At 38.4% G+C, this 19,100-nt stretch overlaps 1 protein-coding gene across 1 annotated transcript in view; it reads left to right on the top strand.

Annotated features, from left to right (window-relative positions):
• Window positions 1-19,100, top strand: part of LOC108717439 (M-protein, striated muscle) — a 146,592-nt gene that overhangs the window by 26,390 nt on the left and 101,102 nt on the right. The window contains exons 4-5 of the mRNA XM_018264690.2: window positions 12,144-12,309; window positions 12,396-12,553. Of these exons, the coding sequence (XP_018120179.1) occupies window positions 12,144-12,309; window positions 12,396-12,553 (324 nt within the window). The remainder of the gene's footprint in view (window positions 1-12,143; window positions 12,310-12,395; window positions 12,554-19,100) is intronic.

Raw genomic sequence — 19,100 nt, 5'->3', positions numbered from 1 at the left:
TTTTTAGTAGTTGAGGCCTAACATGGCCTCTAAATATGTTTCTTCGAATACTGCCACATTGTTGGCTAATTTCTTCTGGTTGAGGCCTAACATGGCTTCTAAAAATGTTTCTACGAATACTGCCACATTGTTGGCTAATTTCTTCTGGTTGAGGCCTAACATGGCTTCTAAATATGTTGCTTATAATTTTGCCGCTAAGTTGGCTAATTTCTTCTGGTTGAGGCCTAACATGGCTTCTAAAAATGTTTCTTCGAATACTGCCACATTGTTGGCTAATTTCTTCTGGTTGAGGCCTAACATGGCTTCTAAATATGTTGCTTATAATTTTGCCGCTAAGTTGGCTAATTTCTTCTGGTTGAGGCCTAACATGGCTTCTAAATATTTTTCTTACAATTTTGCAGCTAATGTCTTCTGTTTGGGGCCTGCCTCATTTAATTCTTCTGGCTCTAATATAGAGTTTATTAAAAGTTACAACATGACTGTTGTTGCCTCTGCTGTTGCTACTAATGCCTCATTATTTGGCAAACGTCTTCTGTTTGGGGCCTGCCTCATTTAATTCTTCTGGCTCTAATATAGAGTTTATTAAAAGTTACAACATGACTGTTGTTGCCGCTGCTGTTGCTACTAATGCCTCATTATTTGGCAAACGTCTTCTGTTTGGGGCCTGCCTCATTTAATTCTTCTGGCTCTAATATAGAGTTGATTGAAATTTACAACATGACTGTTGTTGCCGCTGCTGTTGCTACTAATGCCTCATTATTTGGCAAACGTCTTCTGTTTGGGGCCTGCCTCATTTAATTCTTCTGGCTCTAATATAGAGTTGATTGAAATTTACAACATGACTGTTGTTGCCGCTGCTGTTGCTACTAATGCCTCATTATTTGGCAAACGTCTTCTGTTTGGGGCCTGCCTCATTTAATTCTTCTGGCTCTAATATAGAGTTGATTGAAATTTACAACATGACTGTTGTTGCCGCTGCTGTTGCTACTAATGCCTCATTATTTGGCAAACGTCTTCTGTTTGGGGCCTGCCTCATTTAATTCTTCTGGCTCTAATATAGAGTTGATTGAAATTTACAACATGACTGTTGTTGCCGCTGCTGTTGCTACTAATGCCTCATTATTTGGCAAACGTCTTCTGTTTGGGGCCTGCCTCATTTAATTCTTCTGGCTCTAATATAGAGTTGATTGAAATTTACAACATGACTGTTGTTGCCGCTGCTGTTGCTACTAATGCCTCATTATTTGGCAAACGTCTTCTGTTTGGGGCCTGCCTCATTTAATTCTTCTGGCTCTAATATAGAGTTGATTGAAATTTACAACATGACTGTTGTTGCCGCTGCTGTTGCTACTAATGCCTCATTATTTGGCAAACGTCTTCTGTTTGGGGCCTGCCTCATTTAATTCTTCTGGCTCTAATATAGAGTTGATTGAAATTTACAACATGACTGTTGTTGCCGCTGCTGTTGCTACTAATGCCTCATTATTTGGCAAACGTCTTCTGTTTGGGGCCTGCCTCATTTAATTCTTCTGGCTCTAATATAGAGTTGATTGAAATTTACAACATGACTGTTGTTGCCGCTGCTGTTGCTACTAATGCCTCATTATTTGGCAAACGTCTTCTGTTTGGGGCCTGCCTCATTTAATTCTTCTGGCTCTAATATAGAGTTTATTAAAAGTTACAACATGACTGTTGTTGCCGCTGCTGTTGCTACTAATGCCTCATTATTTGGCAAAACTCTGGTGGGTGTCTATCAAGGCTCCTACTGCTGTTGCTGACACTACTGCTGCATTGTCGGCAATTTTTTTTTGTAGTTGAGGCCTATCATGGCTTCTAAAACTGTTTCTTCGAATACTGCCACATTGTTGGCTAATTTATTCTGGTGGTTGAGGCCTATCATGGCTTCTAAAAATGTTTCTTCGAATACTGCCATATTGTTGGCTAAATTTTTTCTGAGGGTTGAGGCCTATCATGGCTTCTAAAACTGTTTCTTCGAATACTGCCACATTGTTGGTTAATGTCTTCTGGTGGTTGAGGCCTAACATGGCTTCTAAAAATGTTTTTTCGAATACTGCCATATTGTTGGCTAATTTCTTCTGGGGGTTGAGGCCTATCATGGCTTCTAAAACTGTTTCTTCGAATACTGCCACATTGTTGGTTAATTTCTTCTGGTGGTTGAGGCCTAACATGGCTTCTAAAAATGTTTTTTCGAATACTGCCATATTGTTGGCTAATTTCTTCTGGGGGTTGAGACCTATCATGGCTTCTAAAAATGTTTCTTCGAATACTGCCACATTGTTTGGCTAATTTCTTCTGGGGGTTGAGGCCTAACATGATTTCTAAATAGGTTGCTTGTAATTTTGCCGCTAAGTTGGCTAATGTCTTCTGGTGGTTGAGGCCTATCATGGCTTCTAAAAATGTTTCTTCGAATACTGCCACATTGTTGGCTAATTTCTTCTGGTGGTTGAGGCCTAACATGGCTTCTAAAAATGTTTTTTCGAATACTGCCATATTGTTGGCTAATTTCTTCTGGGGGTTGAGACCTATCATGGCTTCTAAAAATGTTTCTTCGAATACTGCCACATTGTTTGGCTAATTTCTTCTGGGGGTTGAGGCCTAACATGATTTCTAAATAGGTTGCTTTTAATTTTGCCGCTAAGTTGGCTAATGTCTTCTGGTGGTTGAGGCCTATCATGGCTTCTAAAAATGTTTCTTCGAATACTGCCACATTGTTGGCTAATTTCTTCTGGTGGTTGAGGCCTAACATGGCTTCTAAAAATGTTTCTTCGAATACTGCCATATTGTTGGCTAATTTTTTCTGGGGGTTGAGGCCTATCATGGCTTCTAAATAGGTTGCTTGTAATTTTGCCGCTAAGTTGGCTAATGTCTTCTGGTGGTTGAGGCCTATCATGGCTTCTAAAAATGTTTCTCCGAATACAGCCCCATTGTTTGGCTAATTTCTTCTGGGGGTTGAGGCCTGCCTCATTTAATTCTTCTGGCTCTAATAAAATTGATTACAACAATGCTTGCTGCTTGGTTGTCAAATGTATTCACACTATTATTACCCCTGAAACGACTGCGGCCAAAAGTCCTTTGCCTCTGTCATTATTCTTTCTTTTGAAATGATAGGAGTGCTCTAAAAAATGTATACAGGGAGGGCATGTGTGTATAGCAGTAACTGAGTGGAACATAGGTGCGAATTGCTCTTCCCATTGATTCCAAAGCAAAACATGGCATATATACATTCATCACTGTGTACAAAAGTAAGGGAAATGTTTTAATGGTAGTCCCAAAGCCATGTCTGGTCTGGGAGTCAAAATAGGCCCTTGCATTCAAATTACACAGAGGCCCAAACAGGCCCCAAACATCAGCCCAGTAAATTTGACTGGAAACCAACCAACCTGGCAACCCTGGCTGACACAAACATAGCCATAAACTCTACTTAAATTCATGCTGTAAGTAATAATTTAGATTGAATTTGTCCTCTATGAATGCTTTTGTCCTTGAGTTAAATAAACGAGACAACACAGTTTGCTTAATGGAAAGAGGAATTTCATTCCTAGATGATGTCCATCTTACATCCCACTTTCAGCTGCATCTGCTATTTTGCGACTTTCAACTTCACAAGCAGTCTTGTCCCAGTTTGCTGTCCATAACCTTCAAAGAGAACACACGCCATCCTTTGTTTCCAAACACTTTACACAACGTATTCATAGATCCAGTGCAAAGCCCTTAAAGGGGTGGTTCACCTTTAAGGAAACTTTTAGTATGCAATAGTATGGCAAATTCTAAGCAACTTTTAATTTGGTTTTATTATTTGCCTTTTTCTTCTAAGTTCTGACTCTTTGCAGCTTTTAAATGTGGGTCAATGAGTTGACCCCAACTAAAAAGCAAATACTATGTCAGGCTACAAATGTATTGTTAGTCATTGCTACTTTTTTACATTTAGGCCTCTCCTATTCATATTCCAGTCTCTTATTTAAATCAATGTATGATTGCTAGGGGAATAATGTTACTTCTAATAGTGCCTAATTGCCAAATATAGTGTGACTTAATATCATAATTTATTTTAAAAAATCAATGTATTTGAGTGTTACAGTAGTCAATTTATCAATTTCGTCGCCGTCGCGACGAGGTTCGTCGCCGTCGCGACGAGGTTCGTCGCCGGGCGACGAGATTCGTCGCCGCGCGACGAGATTCGGCGCGCGTCATATCAAAACTGTGTTTGCGCATGCGCGCGCGTGCGTCATGTGACGCGCGTCGTGTGCGCGCACGCGTCATGTGACGCGCGTCATGCGCGCGTCAAAAATGGGCGTCGCAACTATAAATAGCCCCGCCCGTGCTTACATTTTTAGGAGTGCAGTTTGAAAATGGCAGGACCTGGCATGATGAACCGGGACCAGCTAAGGTACTTCGTCAGGTACCTGCACCAGGAGGGATACGACAATATCCCTCCTGGAGTGAGAGGAATCCAGGCGCTCCGAAGGAGCATAATGGAGAGATTGAGGCGCAGGCTGCGGAGGGAGTACCGCCTGCGTTTAAGTTTGCGGGAGCTCCAGAGGATCTGGAGCGATCTCAAAAGACGCCACAGCGCATTTGTAGATGAGCTGCGCATGGAGGTGGAAGGTAGAGTTATTTAAAAAGAAAACATCTTATAATGATTTGCTATTTTACAGCAAAAATGTATTTAAGTGAATACTGTAATTAGGATTGGAACAGTTGACTTTGACTGACTGACATAATTGCAGACAAGTTAGATAACAAGTAAATGAGCTGTCAAATGGAGATTATTTAAACAGATTATAATAGATTTATTTAAATGCAATACATGAGTTTCCCTTCTTAACTACAATAAAGCCACTTGATTCCTATTTATTTTGGTATTTTGGAGCAAATGTGTATTTGTTTAGGCCTGTGACAAGGCTAATAAGAATTTTACTTCACATAAAGGTAGATTTATTTAAACATAATAAATAGGTTTCCCTTCTTAACTACAATAAAGCCACTTGATCAGGCTCGGATCTGTGGAAAGGTCACCAAGGCCCGGGCCTAGGGCTGGAAGATTTTAGGGTGGCGGCATGCTGCCCAACCACACCCATATTGGTTCAGAAAAACTGGGGATGCACAGGAGATACAATAGTTTCCCATGCAGCAATCCCCATTGCTCCTGTCCAGATGATAAAAATTTGCCCGAATAAAGGGGAGGGGACAGGGGCGACGAATGGCAGTGGGCCTAGGGGCGCCTACTATGTAAATCTTGCCCTGCACTTGATTCCTATTTATTTTGGTATTTTGGAGCAAATGTGTATTTGTTTAGGCCTGTGACAAGGCTAATAAGAATTTTACTTCACATAAAGGTAGATTTATTTAAACGGAAAAAATAGGTTTCCCTTCTTAACTACAATAAAGTTAATTTTCCTGTAGTTACAACATGACACCTTATCCTGTATAATTTATACTATACAAATGCAATTGCTGTGTTACTCAAACTGAAATTTATTCATTGCCAGCTGAATGGATCCAAGATGATCCTGATGATGGGGAAGTACCACCACCACCACCACCACCTGACCAGGCAGCACCGCCTCCACCTGATGAGGCAGCACCGCCTCCACCTGATGAGGCAGCACCGCCTCCACCACCTGTCCAGGCGGCACCACCACCTCACCAGGCGGCACCACCACCTCACCAGGCGGCACGACCAGTGGACGACCAGGGGCTCAGTGTAGGCACTCAGACAGAGAATGCCTACTACGACCAGACTGAGCTCCTGGTCACCCTAGTCCACCAAGTTAATGCCATGCGGCAGGAGCTGGGAGAGGTTAGGGACATTGTAGACAACCTGCAGAGGGTAGTTGCTCCTCCTCCTCCTCCACTTTAATTTATTTATTGTTTGTTACAGCACCGTTGTGCTATATGTTGTAAATTAAAAAAATTTTTTATATCTCTATATTTTGAGTTCATTTTTCATTTGACTAAACTAATACTCACATGGTACTTGGAATTGTTTGGATTCTAATAACACAACGATGACTATTCTTAATCGGAGTCATTAAAATTACATTACATAGTATTTCAGAATCATTACAATTACATGATGTAAATATAAGGTTCATTCACATAAACATATGGTTTATTCATTTTTATCTGAGATACAAAGCATCCAGATACTATCTGTTCAGATTTATTAGTTGTACTTGTGTTAGTAATCTACTATTAGATATATGAAGTACAGATGGTACTTTTTGGTTAAACAGAGATATAGAGTAGTAGTAGATACCATTACCAGTTGACCAGAGGTAATGTGAAAAAATCCACAAACGTTAAAAGTTTAAGAAACTTGCAAAATGGGAGCCATTTTTTCAAGATAGGAGTCCTCTAACAATGCAGGGCATGTGTGTAGCAGTATACTAAGTGAAACACGCATGTGTATTGGTCTTCCCATGGAGTCCAATCCAATTCAGCACATTCAGACACAAAGCAAAAGATACCATGTTCATTTATCATCACAGACTACAAAGCTTGAAACTAAGGGGAAATTTTTTATTTGTAGGCCCAAAGATGAAAAAAGGTTATACAAACAAAACACCCATAGAAGATGGGCTTCATCAAATTGCACTGCGCGTCAAAAATAACGTCGCGCGTTAAAACTCATACTTGCGTCCGCGACAAAATATTTTGACGCGCGACAAAATCGGCCCGCGCGACTCGTTTCGCGAATTTTTCGCCGTTTCGCGAATTTCGCTGGAAATTCGCGAATTATTCGGCGAAGCGAAACGCGACAGATTCGCCCATCACTATTCAGAAGCTATATATGTTCTCCAGCTCAAGAAGGGACTTTCTTATCTATATTACTCAGCAACTCCTATACCAAGTGGCTTACTATAGGTGCAAAGTCATATAAATTAGTGTCTGGGCCAGGCATACCTTAGTTTTAATTATTCCTAAACTCTATAAGATTTCCTTTTATCTGAAAACTCTTACAAGGAAAGATAAATGGCACTTTGCATAACAGAAGTTGGACAGCACTTGTCTTTGGGATTTGCCCTATTCTCTCAGTGATTGCTATTTATTAGCTAAACTTCCATTCCCTTAGGGGCTGCATATATACAGGTCACATTGCACACTATGAGTACAGGGTATATGACATTCCAGACATGAGATTACTGGACCTCTAAGCAGTCTATGTATTAGATACCTATAGAAGTGAACTGAGAAGATGTTAGGTACGAAATAAGTGCACCCCTATAAAGGTATAAGTGAAACTTTTAGACAGATCAAACTGGTAAAAGCACTGTATATTTATTCATATGAAGCATGTTTTCCCTCTTTGGCCAGTGGAAATTCCTCTGCAAAAGCAAAAATATCCAAGCTGCCACTCATATTCTTGAATATTCTGTTAAGATAGTATGCCATAAACTAATATTATCATATATGCAAATAGATGGAAGATACTGCTTATACACAAGGCATATTTTAAATTTTTAGGAAATTTAGGGAATTCAGGATACTTTTAAACTATGGGGTGCCGTTTGTCCCAAATACATTCTGTATACAAAACTATCCCTAATACACATAATGAATGTCTCTCATGTTATATAAGTATTTGTGACCATACACAGATAAAAAAATATACAAAAGACTTATTTCTATTAAAGAATGAAAACAAAATCTGGTTAGTGCACAAAGGGATGTCATTATATCACAAACTCCATTCTGTACAGTTTAACAAGCAATCTGTCGCGCAAATGTATAACCTCCATGTAACGGACACACTTATGTGCAGAGATACTTACAGAATGAATTATGTAAAAACAAAGTTGGACATAATATATAATAGTGTAACTAACTAGTGCTTGTCAAGCTAGATTTGACTGACAAAATAGATATCTGTGACAGAAAGCAAGATTTTATAGTACAGGATTCATTCTTTCCACAAAATGAGAGTTTTGTTTCACAAAACAGATAAAATAACCATTCTGTGAAGCAACACTGTTAGTCACATTCCTGAACCAATAAGAACAAAGCTTATTGCCATATACAAACAAGATGAGAAGTTGCCAGCTCTGCTCCACATGGCTAAGCCAAAGTATCTGACCTGCTATAGAGGGCGCCCTCTAATGTCCCCTGTGCTGCATAGTAATAAACATGAACAAACCTTTCCTAAAAGAGCTACTGTTAAACACTACAGGTTCATAAATGGAAGTTTTTACAAATGGCTGAGAAATATAATGCTGCACTTCTAATGATTGTAGAAAAAGAAAAGTATGCAAAACATAAATATGATAATTTTAGGTGATATGGCTATACTTATTGTAGTAACCTGCTTGTGTGGCCATTTTGGTTAAGGGCATTCCTGCTGTTTTGCCATTATCTTATGACTCACTCCTATTCCTCTTCCTGTCTAAGCTGAGAGCAATAATGGGACAGGCCACACCCACCTGCCATCTTCTATTAAATGTACCAGAAGTTACTGTGCTTGTCTGGCTGCTTTGCTCTGACTCAGAGTCAGTTATAAGTTTTGTATATGATAGTTAGACTCCAATGTCTCCTCCTAGCTGTAATCTTGCACCAATTAGCGTGTAGTAGTCTCTTAATAATGTGCTTAGCTATAGTTTAACTACTACATAATAGATTTAGCCAGAGACTTGGGACTGATCATGTGCACACATACCTCCCAACTGTCCCTTTTTCAGAGGGACAGTCCCTCTTTTGACAGCTCAACTTGAGGTCCCTCATTTGTACTGGAAAGTCCCTCTTTTCTCTGCACTGAACAGCCAGAAAAAGAAACAAAGTTTCTAACTTAATTGGCTTTTGGCAGAGAGGCCAGTACAGCTAACAGGTGCAACTAAGATGCTTTATAACAATTTTGAGATAAGAAAATAAGTAATTTTAACAGTTTAGATAAGGAGGAATATTTTCAAATTTTTATAACCTGCCAAACTTTGAAAAATGAACATGGTAATTAGGGGGTGCGGCCACAAAATGGGTGTGGTCAAAAAAATTGCTGCACTACATGCAAAATAATTTTTTGTCTCTCTTTTTATTTCCAAAATGTTGGTAGGTATAGTTCAACTACTACAAAATAGCTTTAGCCAGAGAATTGGGACTGATCATGTGCACAGTCACGCATTCTCTATAGTATGATGTGTAGGTTATATGAGCAGCCACTCCTGAGTACTGTGTGTAAACAAAAGGGGGTCATTTAGGCAGGGGCAATTTAAGGGGATCATAATCTATTTATATAGAAGCAACAAGCTATACAATGCTTTATATGTATTTATAACAAAAGACTCTAATGATGCCGTCCCCTTACCTGCCCAGTGCTTAACCCTTTCACATCAGAGTGAGTCGAGGGGGGCACAACACTAGAGCAGAGAGCACAACTGCGCCCATGTCACATGCATGTCCAGGGCCGCCAGCAGGGGGGACCAGAAGTGCTGCATTTTTCAAAGAGCCGGGTCCCCTTTACGAGCGCCCGAGCTGTGCGGCCATTTCACATATTACCGAATGTGGAAGTGCCGAAAAGACGAAGCTGAAGTCCCGAAGAGGTGAAAAGACACAAATTCACGAAAGGAGGTGAAGTTGAAGTCCTGAAGTCTTTTGTTTACACACAATACTCAGGAGTGGCTGCTCATATAACCTACACATCATACTATACACAATGTGTGATGCACATGATCAGTCCCAAGTCTCTGGCTAAATCTATTATGTAGTAGTTGAACTATAGCTAAGCACATTATTAAGAGACTACTACAAGCTAATTGGTGCAAGATTACAGCTAGGAGGAGATATTGGAGTCTAACTATCATATACAAAACTTATAACTGACTCTGAGAGTCAGGCAAAGCAGCCAGACAAGCACAGTAACTTCTGGTACATTTAATGGCAGGTGGGTGTGGCCTGTCCCATTATTGCTCTCAGCTTAGACAGGAAGAGGAATAGGAGTAAATCATAAGATAATGGCAAAACAGCAGGAATGCCCTTAACCAAAACGGCCACACAAGCAGGTTACTACAATAAGAATAGCCATATCACCTAAAATGAGCATATTTATGTTTTGCATACTTTTCTTTTTCTACAATCATTAGAAGTGCAGCATTATATTTCTCAGCCATTTGTAAAAACTTCCATTTATGAACCTGTAGTGTTTAACAGCAGCTCTTTTAGGAAAGGTTTGTTCATGTTTATTACTATGCAGCACAGGGGACATTAGAGGGCGCCCTCTATAGCAGGTCAGATACTTTGCCTTAGCCATGTGGAGCAGAGCTGGCCACTTCTCATCTTGTTTGTATATGGCAATAAGCTTTGTTCTTATTGGTTCAGGAATGTGACTGACAGTGTTGCTTCACAGAATGGTTATTTTATCTGTTTTGTGAAACAAAACTGTCATTTTGTGGAAAGAATGAATCCTGTACTATAAAATCTTGCTTTCTGTCACAGATATCTATTTTGTCAGTCAAATCTAGCTTGACAAGCACTAGTTAGTTACACTATTATATATTATGTCCAACTTTGTTTTTACATAATTCATTCTGTAAGTAACTCTGCACATAAGTGTGTCCGTTACATGGAGGTTACACATTTGTGAGACAGATTGCTTGTTAAACTGTACAGAATGGAGTTTGTGATTTAATGACATCCTTTTGTGCGCTAACCAGATTTTGTTTTCATTCTTTAATAGAAATAAGTCTTTTGTATATTTTTTTATATGTGTATTGTTACAAATACTTATATAACATGAGAGACATTCATTCTGTGTATTAGGGATAGTTTTGTATACAGAATGTATTTGGGACAAACGGCACCCCATATTAAACTTGTCTTTCTTTACTAAGGCTAGGGCCACACGGCGCGATTTTGCCGCGATTCTGCGCTGGGCGAGTTGCGAGTTGCGAGTCGCTGCGGTTTTTAAGCAGAAATAGCTTTGTTAACTTTGGCGCTGGCGTCAATGCAAATCGCGGCGAAATCGCTGCGCTAATTCACACGCGGCGATTCGTTTTCTATTGTCGCCCGAAGTTGCCTCGCTGGGCGTTTCCGGGCGACAGTAGAAAAAGAATCGCCGCGTGTGAATTAGCGCAGCGATTTCGCCGCGATTTGCATTGACGCCAGCGCCAAAGTTAACAAAGCTATTTCGGCTTAAAAACCGCAGCGACTCGTAACTCGCAACTCGCCCAGCGCAGAATCGCGGCAAAATCGCGCCGTGTGGCCCTAGCCTAAAATAAGTTTTTCTTTATACTGTCTAATTTCTGCCTCTCATGGCAGCATATATTTCTTTACATATATTAATATCTTATGTTTTATACATCTTGGCGTGCAATAAACACAGTGCAAACAGTATAAAAATAGAGGCTCCTGTACTGTGTTGTGATTTGCTATTAAAGACCTTGTAATGATAGTTCAGATTGTTTACTGTTTTCTCTTTCTCTCTTCCCTCCTACTCTTTATATCAACTTAAGTGTTCATTGTTTATTGAGCAGTTGTACTGAGTTTCTTATATGGTACCAATAATTTTATGCTTTGTCCTTGCAGTGTTTTTGTTGTTGTATGTTTCTTTGTTGTTGTGCCCAGTCCATGATTCTGTTTTTTTTTGTTTTCTTCTGACCTCCTATCATTTCTATTTTAGGTGTTGTTTTTATGGAATTTAGTATTAGCAAATTTGTATGTTCTTACAGCTTTTGTTACAATACATTACTACAATGGAAGAGAACTAATTATTTTTACTGCAAAAATGCAGGCTATCCCTAAAACATTGATAAACTGCATTGATCACTTGGTTATTTTTCCTGCATTTTTTTCAAACTTTGCCTCATAATATACAATAACAAAAGAAATAATTTGTGTGTTTAACAACTTTGTAATTGTTTTGGATAACGGTATTGGTACAAAAACATCTTGGATGTATAGCCTTCAATTTCAGAGGGAGCCTCCTGGACAACTAATTCTCTTGGTATTTAATGTATACCAATCAGAGCAGCTATGGGGTATAACTCTAATCCCATCACTCCTGCATTGAGTTGTAACCCCACTATTCTTTAATTCTATCCCTAAATATTATTTATTAGACAACAATTCTTTTGCGAATAGGCCCTTGTACATAATTTGTACAGCACAATAATGATCTTTTTTATAAATGTATGTAGGACAGAGGAACAATACACTGAGCAACAAATGCGACAGCAAACACAACGCCGCAGCTATCATCGAGCTGCAAATTATTCAATTAAACTGGCATATTTGGAAGAAGATATTCGTGTGGCAAGGGCCTTAGCACGGGAACAAATTGACAAAGTTTCCATACAAAGGATGGTAATGAACATTGAGAAGGTTTTTGAAATAAATATATTTATATATACTCAATGACTACTACTAGTGTGCTTTCTCTCATCTGACAGGTGGAAGAAAAGGTGGCATTGCAGAGGCGTATACATGAAGAGAGTATAAGCCGAGCCCCAGATATCCTGGCACGGCTCAGATCACATACCGTTTGGGAAGGAATGGCCGTGAAGCTTTTTTTCACTGTCCACGGTTATCCTACCCCTGTAGTACAATGGTAAGACATTTATCAATAGTAAATAACAATATACTTTTTTATTTTTAAGATGCAATTGAAAACATTTTAATTATGCAAATAGGTATCTCATAATCCCTTATAAAACATATACAGTCATGCAATATCTTGGTTTTGTTATCACTGTGAATAATATATTAATATTATTCAAATTAATTTGTAAGTAACTGTCTACTGTCACTACAGAGTATGAGAAAATAAGTCCCTCTGCTGTAGAAACCTTATAGAACATTTATCAAAAGGTTTTAGGTGGAGTCATTTTTAAAAGTTTTTTAAAATAAATCAATGCTCAAAATTGCTGGACAAAAATGTCCCACAAAATTTGATAGAGGAACCATACCCACACTTGCTCACATAGCTTTTTCATTTCTGTATTTGGCAATCAAGTCAAATGCGTTATATTTAAGAAGAAAGATATAATTGCTTACCATGCAGTTTGCAGCAATTGCCATGCAACATTTGCCAGTTACTTGGAAATTATGACCTATTCTTCCAAAAGCCAATAACTGTGTGACTGCTAATTATCAGTGATGTCTCTGTAGGCAAACCTTTGCCCAGTTCTTGTTGAGCATTATTTTAATATAATTTAAATAGTAGTGATGCTCTCGCACTGCTGTGAAACAATTGCATATGGGACTTGGCACATGGCCCTTTTAGCCAGCAACATAGTTTAATTCTTTATGAAAGAAACACTTTACATTCACTGTAGTAATCAGTTTCCGAGATATGCAATATTAAAAATCTGATATGTTTTAAAACAATGCTGTTATATTATTATATTATATAATATAGCATTATATTCGGTGAACACTCTAGCAGAGATTTGGTATTGGTGACTTATGAATGCTAATGTCACCGGTAATAGAATCTGAGATAAATCACTGCCTTAGATTACATGTGCCTTATCCAAAACATTTGTTTGCTAATACCAAAAGAGTAATTTACCCACCCCTTAGTGATCACTTAACAGGTACTTGTGCCCTATGGAATGCTGCGCTCTGCACTAGATTTTAAGCAAATCTTTGTGACAAAGAGCTATGCAAGAAGGTGCAATACGCTTGCCACCTGTCTGGTTTTGACCCAGACAGCCAGGTGTTTGGAGGGCAGTCTGGTTTAAAACTGCCTGCTTGTTTTCCAGTAAGGAAATCCGGACATGACTCTCCCTGATTGATATGATGATGATGTGGGTTAACTTTTAGTATGATGTAAAGAGTGATATTCTGAGACATTCAGACAATGTAACTTTTTATTCAGTAGCTGTCCAGTTTGCAGTTACAGCAATCTGGTTGCTAAGGTTCAGATAACCCTAGCAACCATGCATTGATTTGAGGCTGGAATATGAATAGGAGAGGGCCTGAATAGAAAGTGATTAATAAAAAGTACCAATAACAATAAATTTGTAGCCTTACAGCGCATTTGTTTTTTAAGATGGAGTTTGAGATCACAATTTGAAAGCTGAAAACAGTCAAAAGGAGCCAAATGATTAAAAAACTATAAAAAAATAAATAATGATGACCAATTAAAAAGCTGCATCCAATTGGCCATTCTATAACATACTAAAAGTTAACTTAAAGGTGAATCACCCCTTTGAAATTTCAAAAAGTAATACCATCTGAGCATGAAGTCAATATGAGGGAATAGTTTATTTCCAATGTTACCCCTAGTATGTTTTCAGCATTTTGCAACAGAGCCCTTAGCCAGAAGACTCAGGGATAACTAACATCTGCCTCCAGTCTTCTGCTCAGTAAGCATGCAAAATGTACTGCAGGGGCAAATTCCTATCTGAAATTTAAATAAATATCAGAGGGAGATTAGGTTGAGAAAGACATAAAATAGCTAATGGCCATGTGTTAAGTCATTAGTGCAAAATACTGGAACCTGAGGTCAGAGCAATGATAGAGAAAGAATTATGGATGGAGATATATAAAGACATCTTTAAGTAAAGGTTGAAACCTCTGAATTGAAGGCTTTATCTGTGCTTTTAATTTAGAATTCATAATTAACCATAGGAACATATGGGTTAGCAAGGGATTTATTTTTGAGGTAATATAGCCTTCTAAGAGACAAGATATAGCAGATTAAAAAAAAGTGGAATAGTTAAAATATTGGAATAAGTTATAAATAGCTGAAAAAACTCCCAAAGATTGTTTAGGTTTGTTCAGGTTTTACCTAATACAGAAACTGGTGTTTTAAATAATAAACATGGGACTTACGAAAAATAACCAAGGGTCAAGCAGGGGTTATACAGTATAATAAAACATTAGGATTAGAGCGTCCTGCTTACAATACAAAAACTGTGGTACCGTGTTAGCCTGTAGCAAAAATAACAAATAAAAAAACAAACAAATACAAAAAGTATTGTAGAAGTGATACCTATATTGGCTAACAATAAAAATACATTGAAAGCTTTCGGAGCACCAAGGCCCCTTCGTCAGGCAAAATACAAATGAAAACTAGAAAGGCACAGCTTATATACTGTTAGATCAGTGAAAGGTATTCATGGGGATTGACTCTGCATAATTTACTAATTCGTGAAAAGAGTGAATCAGCAACTGATTCAAAAAGGACACTGTTATTTGTAGTTGTTTTGTTACAATAAGGGGCTGATTCACTAAGGGTCGAATATCGAGGGTTAATTAACCCTCGATATTCGACTGAGAATTGAAATCCTTCGACTTCGAATATCGAAGTCGAAGGATTTAGCGCAGATAGTACGATCGAATGATCGAAGGATTATTCCTTCGATCGAACGATAAAATCCTTTGAATCGAACGATTCGAAGGATTTATAAATCCAACGATCGAAGGAAAATCCTTTGATCAAAAAAAGTTAGGCAAGCCTATGGGGACCTTCCCCATAGGCTAACATTGACTTCGGTAGCTTTTAGGTGGCGAACTAGGGGGTCGAAGTTTTTTTTAAAGAGACAGTACTTCGACTATCGAATGGTCGAATAGTTGAATGATTTTTAGTTCGAATCCTTCGATTCGAAGTCGTAGTCGAAGGTCGAAGTAGCCCATTCGATGGTCGAAGTAGCCCAAAAAAAACTTTGAAATTCGAAGTTTTTTTACTTCGAATCCTTCACTCGAAGTTAGTGAATCGGCCCCTAAAAGTATATTTCCCCCACCATTGGGGTGTAATACAGATATATACTTATAATACTTTATTACCTTAAAAAATTATAGCTTTTCTAGAAAAATTTCCTTGACTTACTTTTAATAGAGGTATTTAGTCAAACAATAAGGTTTGTTATAACAATGTTTTGAAATATAAGTTTATTACTAGAATACTGTATAAACATATTGTTTGTGACCAATTCTATACAAATGTTAATAATTAATGTGATTATTAATGTCATTATGTGTTAATGTAAAAACTTTTACTTAAAGTATATATTAGGCTTTTACCAAAAGCTGTAATTTAACTTGAAAAAACCCCAATAAAAACTTATTGAAATTAAAGGTATTCATGGGCAATAAATTAGGAAGTTACAGATACATGGGGGCAAATTCACTAAGATGCGAAGTTGCTTCGCCACACTTCGCCGCACTTCGCCAGGCGTAGTTTCGCCAGCGCTTCGCAAATTCACTAAAATCCGAAGTTGCGCACAGGGGTAGCATAAGGTTGCGGAGTTGCGCTATCGTTGTTTCGCTATATAAAGCGAAGTTGCGCTAGCGAAGGCTAATTTGCATACGGTGCGAAATTCAAATTTCAATGGAGGAACACGTATCTGCACTACAAATGCCTAGAAAACCTTCAAATCTGCAAATAAAAATTTTATTTTGCCCTACACATGTGCCCACTGTCTAGGTTAGTTGCCATGAGTCAGGAAATGTAGGGGGGAGGAAGGGGAGCCCCAAAAAAATTTCGATCTTTTTCAGCCTATCAGCCATCATGTAGAAAACACGCCAGCGTTTTTTGGGACTTAGAAATTTTTTTTACTTTTTTTGAAACAATCCCTATCTACTCTATTGCGCTTCGCCAGGTCTGAGGTAGCGAAGGAAGTCTAGAGTAAAAGGTAGCGTTCGCTACACTGCGCAAGTTAGTGAATTTGCGTAGTTTCGTCGCTAGCGAAGATTCGCCTGGCGTAAGGTTGCGAAGTAACACTAGCGAAACTACGCCAGCGTTCGTTAGTGAATTTGCGCAGTAGCGAAAATGCCCAACGCTAGCGAATTAACGCTATCATTCGGCGCTTCGCGCCTTAGTGAATTTGCCCCATAGAGATCAATTGTAGAGATAATACAATGAAATAGGGTGGGTTGTAAATAGTCCAGGAGTCTGGATTCAGTCAGGTCACATAGGGGCAAATTTACTTGAGGTCGAATATCGAGGGTTAATTAACCCTTGATATTCGACTGTCGAAGTTAAATCCTTCGAATTGTTTGATTTAAAGGATTTTAATCCACCGATCAAACGATTATTGTTCGACCAAAAAAAGATAGCTAAGCCTATGGGGACCTTCCACATAAGCTAACATTGACTTCGGTAGCTTTTAGGTGGCGAACTAGGGGGTCGAAGTTTTTTTTTAAAAAGACAGTACTTCGACTATCGAATGGTCGAATAGTCGAGCGATTTTTAGTTCGAAACGTTCGATTCGAAGTCGTAGTCCTTCACTCGAGCTAAGTAAATGGGCCCCATAGTGTGACATAAAACAAAAACTGTGGTACCGTGTTAGCCAGTAGCAAAAAAAACCATAAATAAAAACACAAACAAATACAAAAAGTATTGTAGAAGTGATACCTATATTGACTAGCAATGTATTTTTGTTATTGTTAGCCAATATAGGAATCACTTCTACAATACTTTTTGTTTGTTTTTTTTATTTGTTATATAGTGTGACATGAAATCTTTAACCTTTAAGAGGTGTTAAAAGTTTTATCATAGTAAGGAAATCTCAATTCATACATTGCTTTTGTTGTGTAATTGAATTGTAATTGAATTCAGTTATGTCAGTTTTGTATTTAAAGGGGAATTATTGCAAAAATGAAAAGTTCTGTACTGTTTCTGAATTAATCATATTAAACTTTAGCCCCTCTCAGCAAACCGACTCTCTGCATGAAGACCTTTGAAGTCCTTTATTCTGAAAGACAGTTAGCTCTAATAAATTGCCTTGGAACCACAAACCAGTTTATTGCTCCTATCTGGCAATCACAATGTAATCCTGCATGAAGAAAGACATATTGCTGAGAGAAGGGTACTGAAAAGTATTGTGATTTGATAGAATTTTCCATATGATGCCGCTCATATTAAACTTTCATTTTCAAAATAGTTCAAAATAGTTCTCCTTCAAAGAACATAGCAAGGGTGTGACCACTAAAAGTAGAGGGACGGAGGAAAAGCTAGGGTTTTTGGGTTTGCTTCTCCTTTAAGATATTTGCCACTCACTCTGGTGCCCCCATGTGAGGTCACCATGAGTGCATGCAGACATGCGAGACGGGGCACAGTTGCTGGCTGGGTTGCCTAGGGCTCCTTGCAGGCTTAAGCCGGATCTGAGAAAAGAATCAAATAATACCTGAGTAAAAGAATAGCAGAAGTGTAAGGTGAGGAGTGATTGGAATGAGGGTTTGGAGAAACTTGTGGAATTGAGTTTATTGGGGTTGTTTGCCTTAAAAAAAAAAATCAGTTAAAGGAAAACTATACCCCCAAAATGAATACTTAAAGGGCACCAATCATGACCAAAATCATTTACTAAGTAAATACACTATGTGAAAGTTCAAGAAATCCGATTTTTAAAGCAGTTAGAATTGTTTGTATAATGTAAATGATCATCTCACTATACCTTCTGCAAGATCTCCCCTATCTCCCCTGCAGTTCTAGCTGAGGCAGGCATCTTGGATTTCACTGGCTCCTCCTACCTATATCTTCCCAGCCAACTGTAGCTCTGAAATCTCGCAAATGCTCAGTTCAAATTCCTTGTTTGATTATCAACCCTTCTAAGCTATTTTCAAATCAGCCAAACCTGTGTGTTAGCTGCTGTACAGTAGTGCTGCCACCTGCTGGAAGTTAGCAGGTGGCAGCACTTCTAGTGGATACTTCTAGTGGAGGAGTTTACTAAAACAAGGCATTCTGGGTAGAATACTCAAAGCAGTGTTACAATCTGAGCATGCTCCTGAAATTTGCACATTAGAGTCTCTGTTAGAGTCTCAATATGGCCTCCCTCAGTGAAAGAACCCATTTGACAAAGTAAGGGATTTTTTTTAAAAACCTGCAGTTTTTTCAAAAAACTATATCTGTAGTTTTATTAAACGTGTTTAGCTTGTACTGGTCAGATTGTTAATATGTGTTTGATTTTGGCTGTGATAGGTGCCCTTTAAGCAACAGATAGTTTATATCAAATTGAATGACATATTAAAAAATCTTACCAAACTGGAATATATATTTACATAAATATTGCCCTTTTACATCTCTTGCCTTGAACCACCATTTCGTGACTGTATCTGTGCTGTCTCAGAGATCACCTGTCCAGAAATACTACAACACTAACTGTAACAGGAAGAAGTGAGGAAGCAAAAGGCAGAACTCTGTCTGTTAA

The sequence above is a fragment of the Xenopus laevis genome, chromosome 5S, assembly GCF_017654675.1.
Source record: "Xenopus laevis strain J_2021 chromosome 5S, Xenopus_laevis_v10.1, whole genome shotgun sequence".
In the NCBI taxonomy this organism is placed as follows: domain Eukaryota; kingdom Metazoa; phylum Chordata; class Amphibia; order Anura; family Pipidae; genus Xenopus; species Xenopus laevis.
The sequence above is the reverse complement of the archived record's forward strand: the minus strand, read 5'-3'. Positions and strand labels throughout refer to the sequence as shown.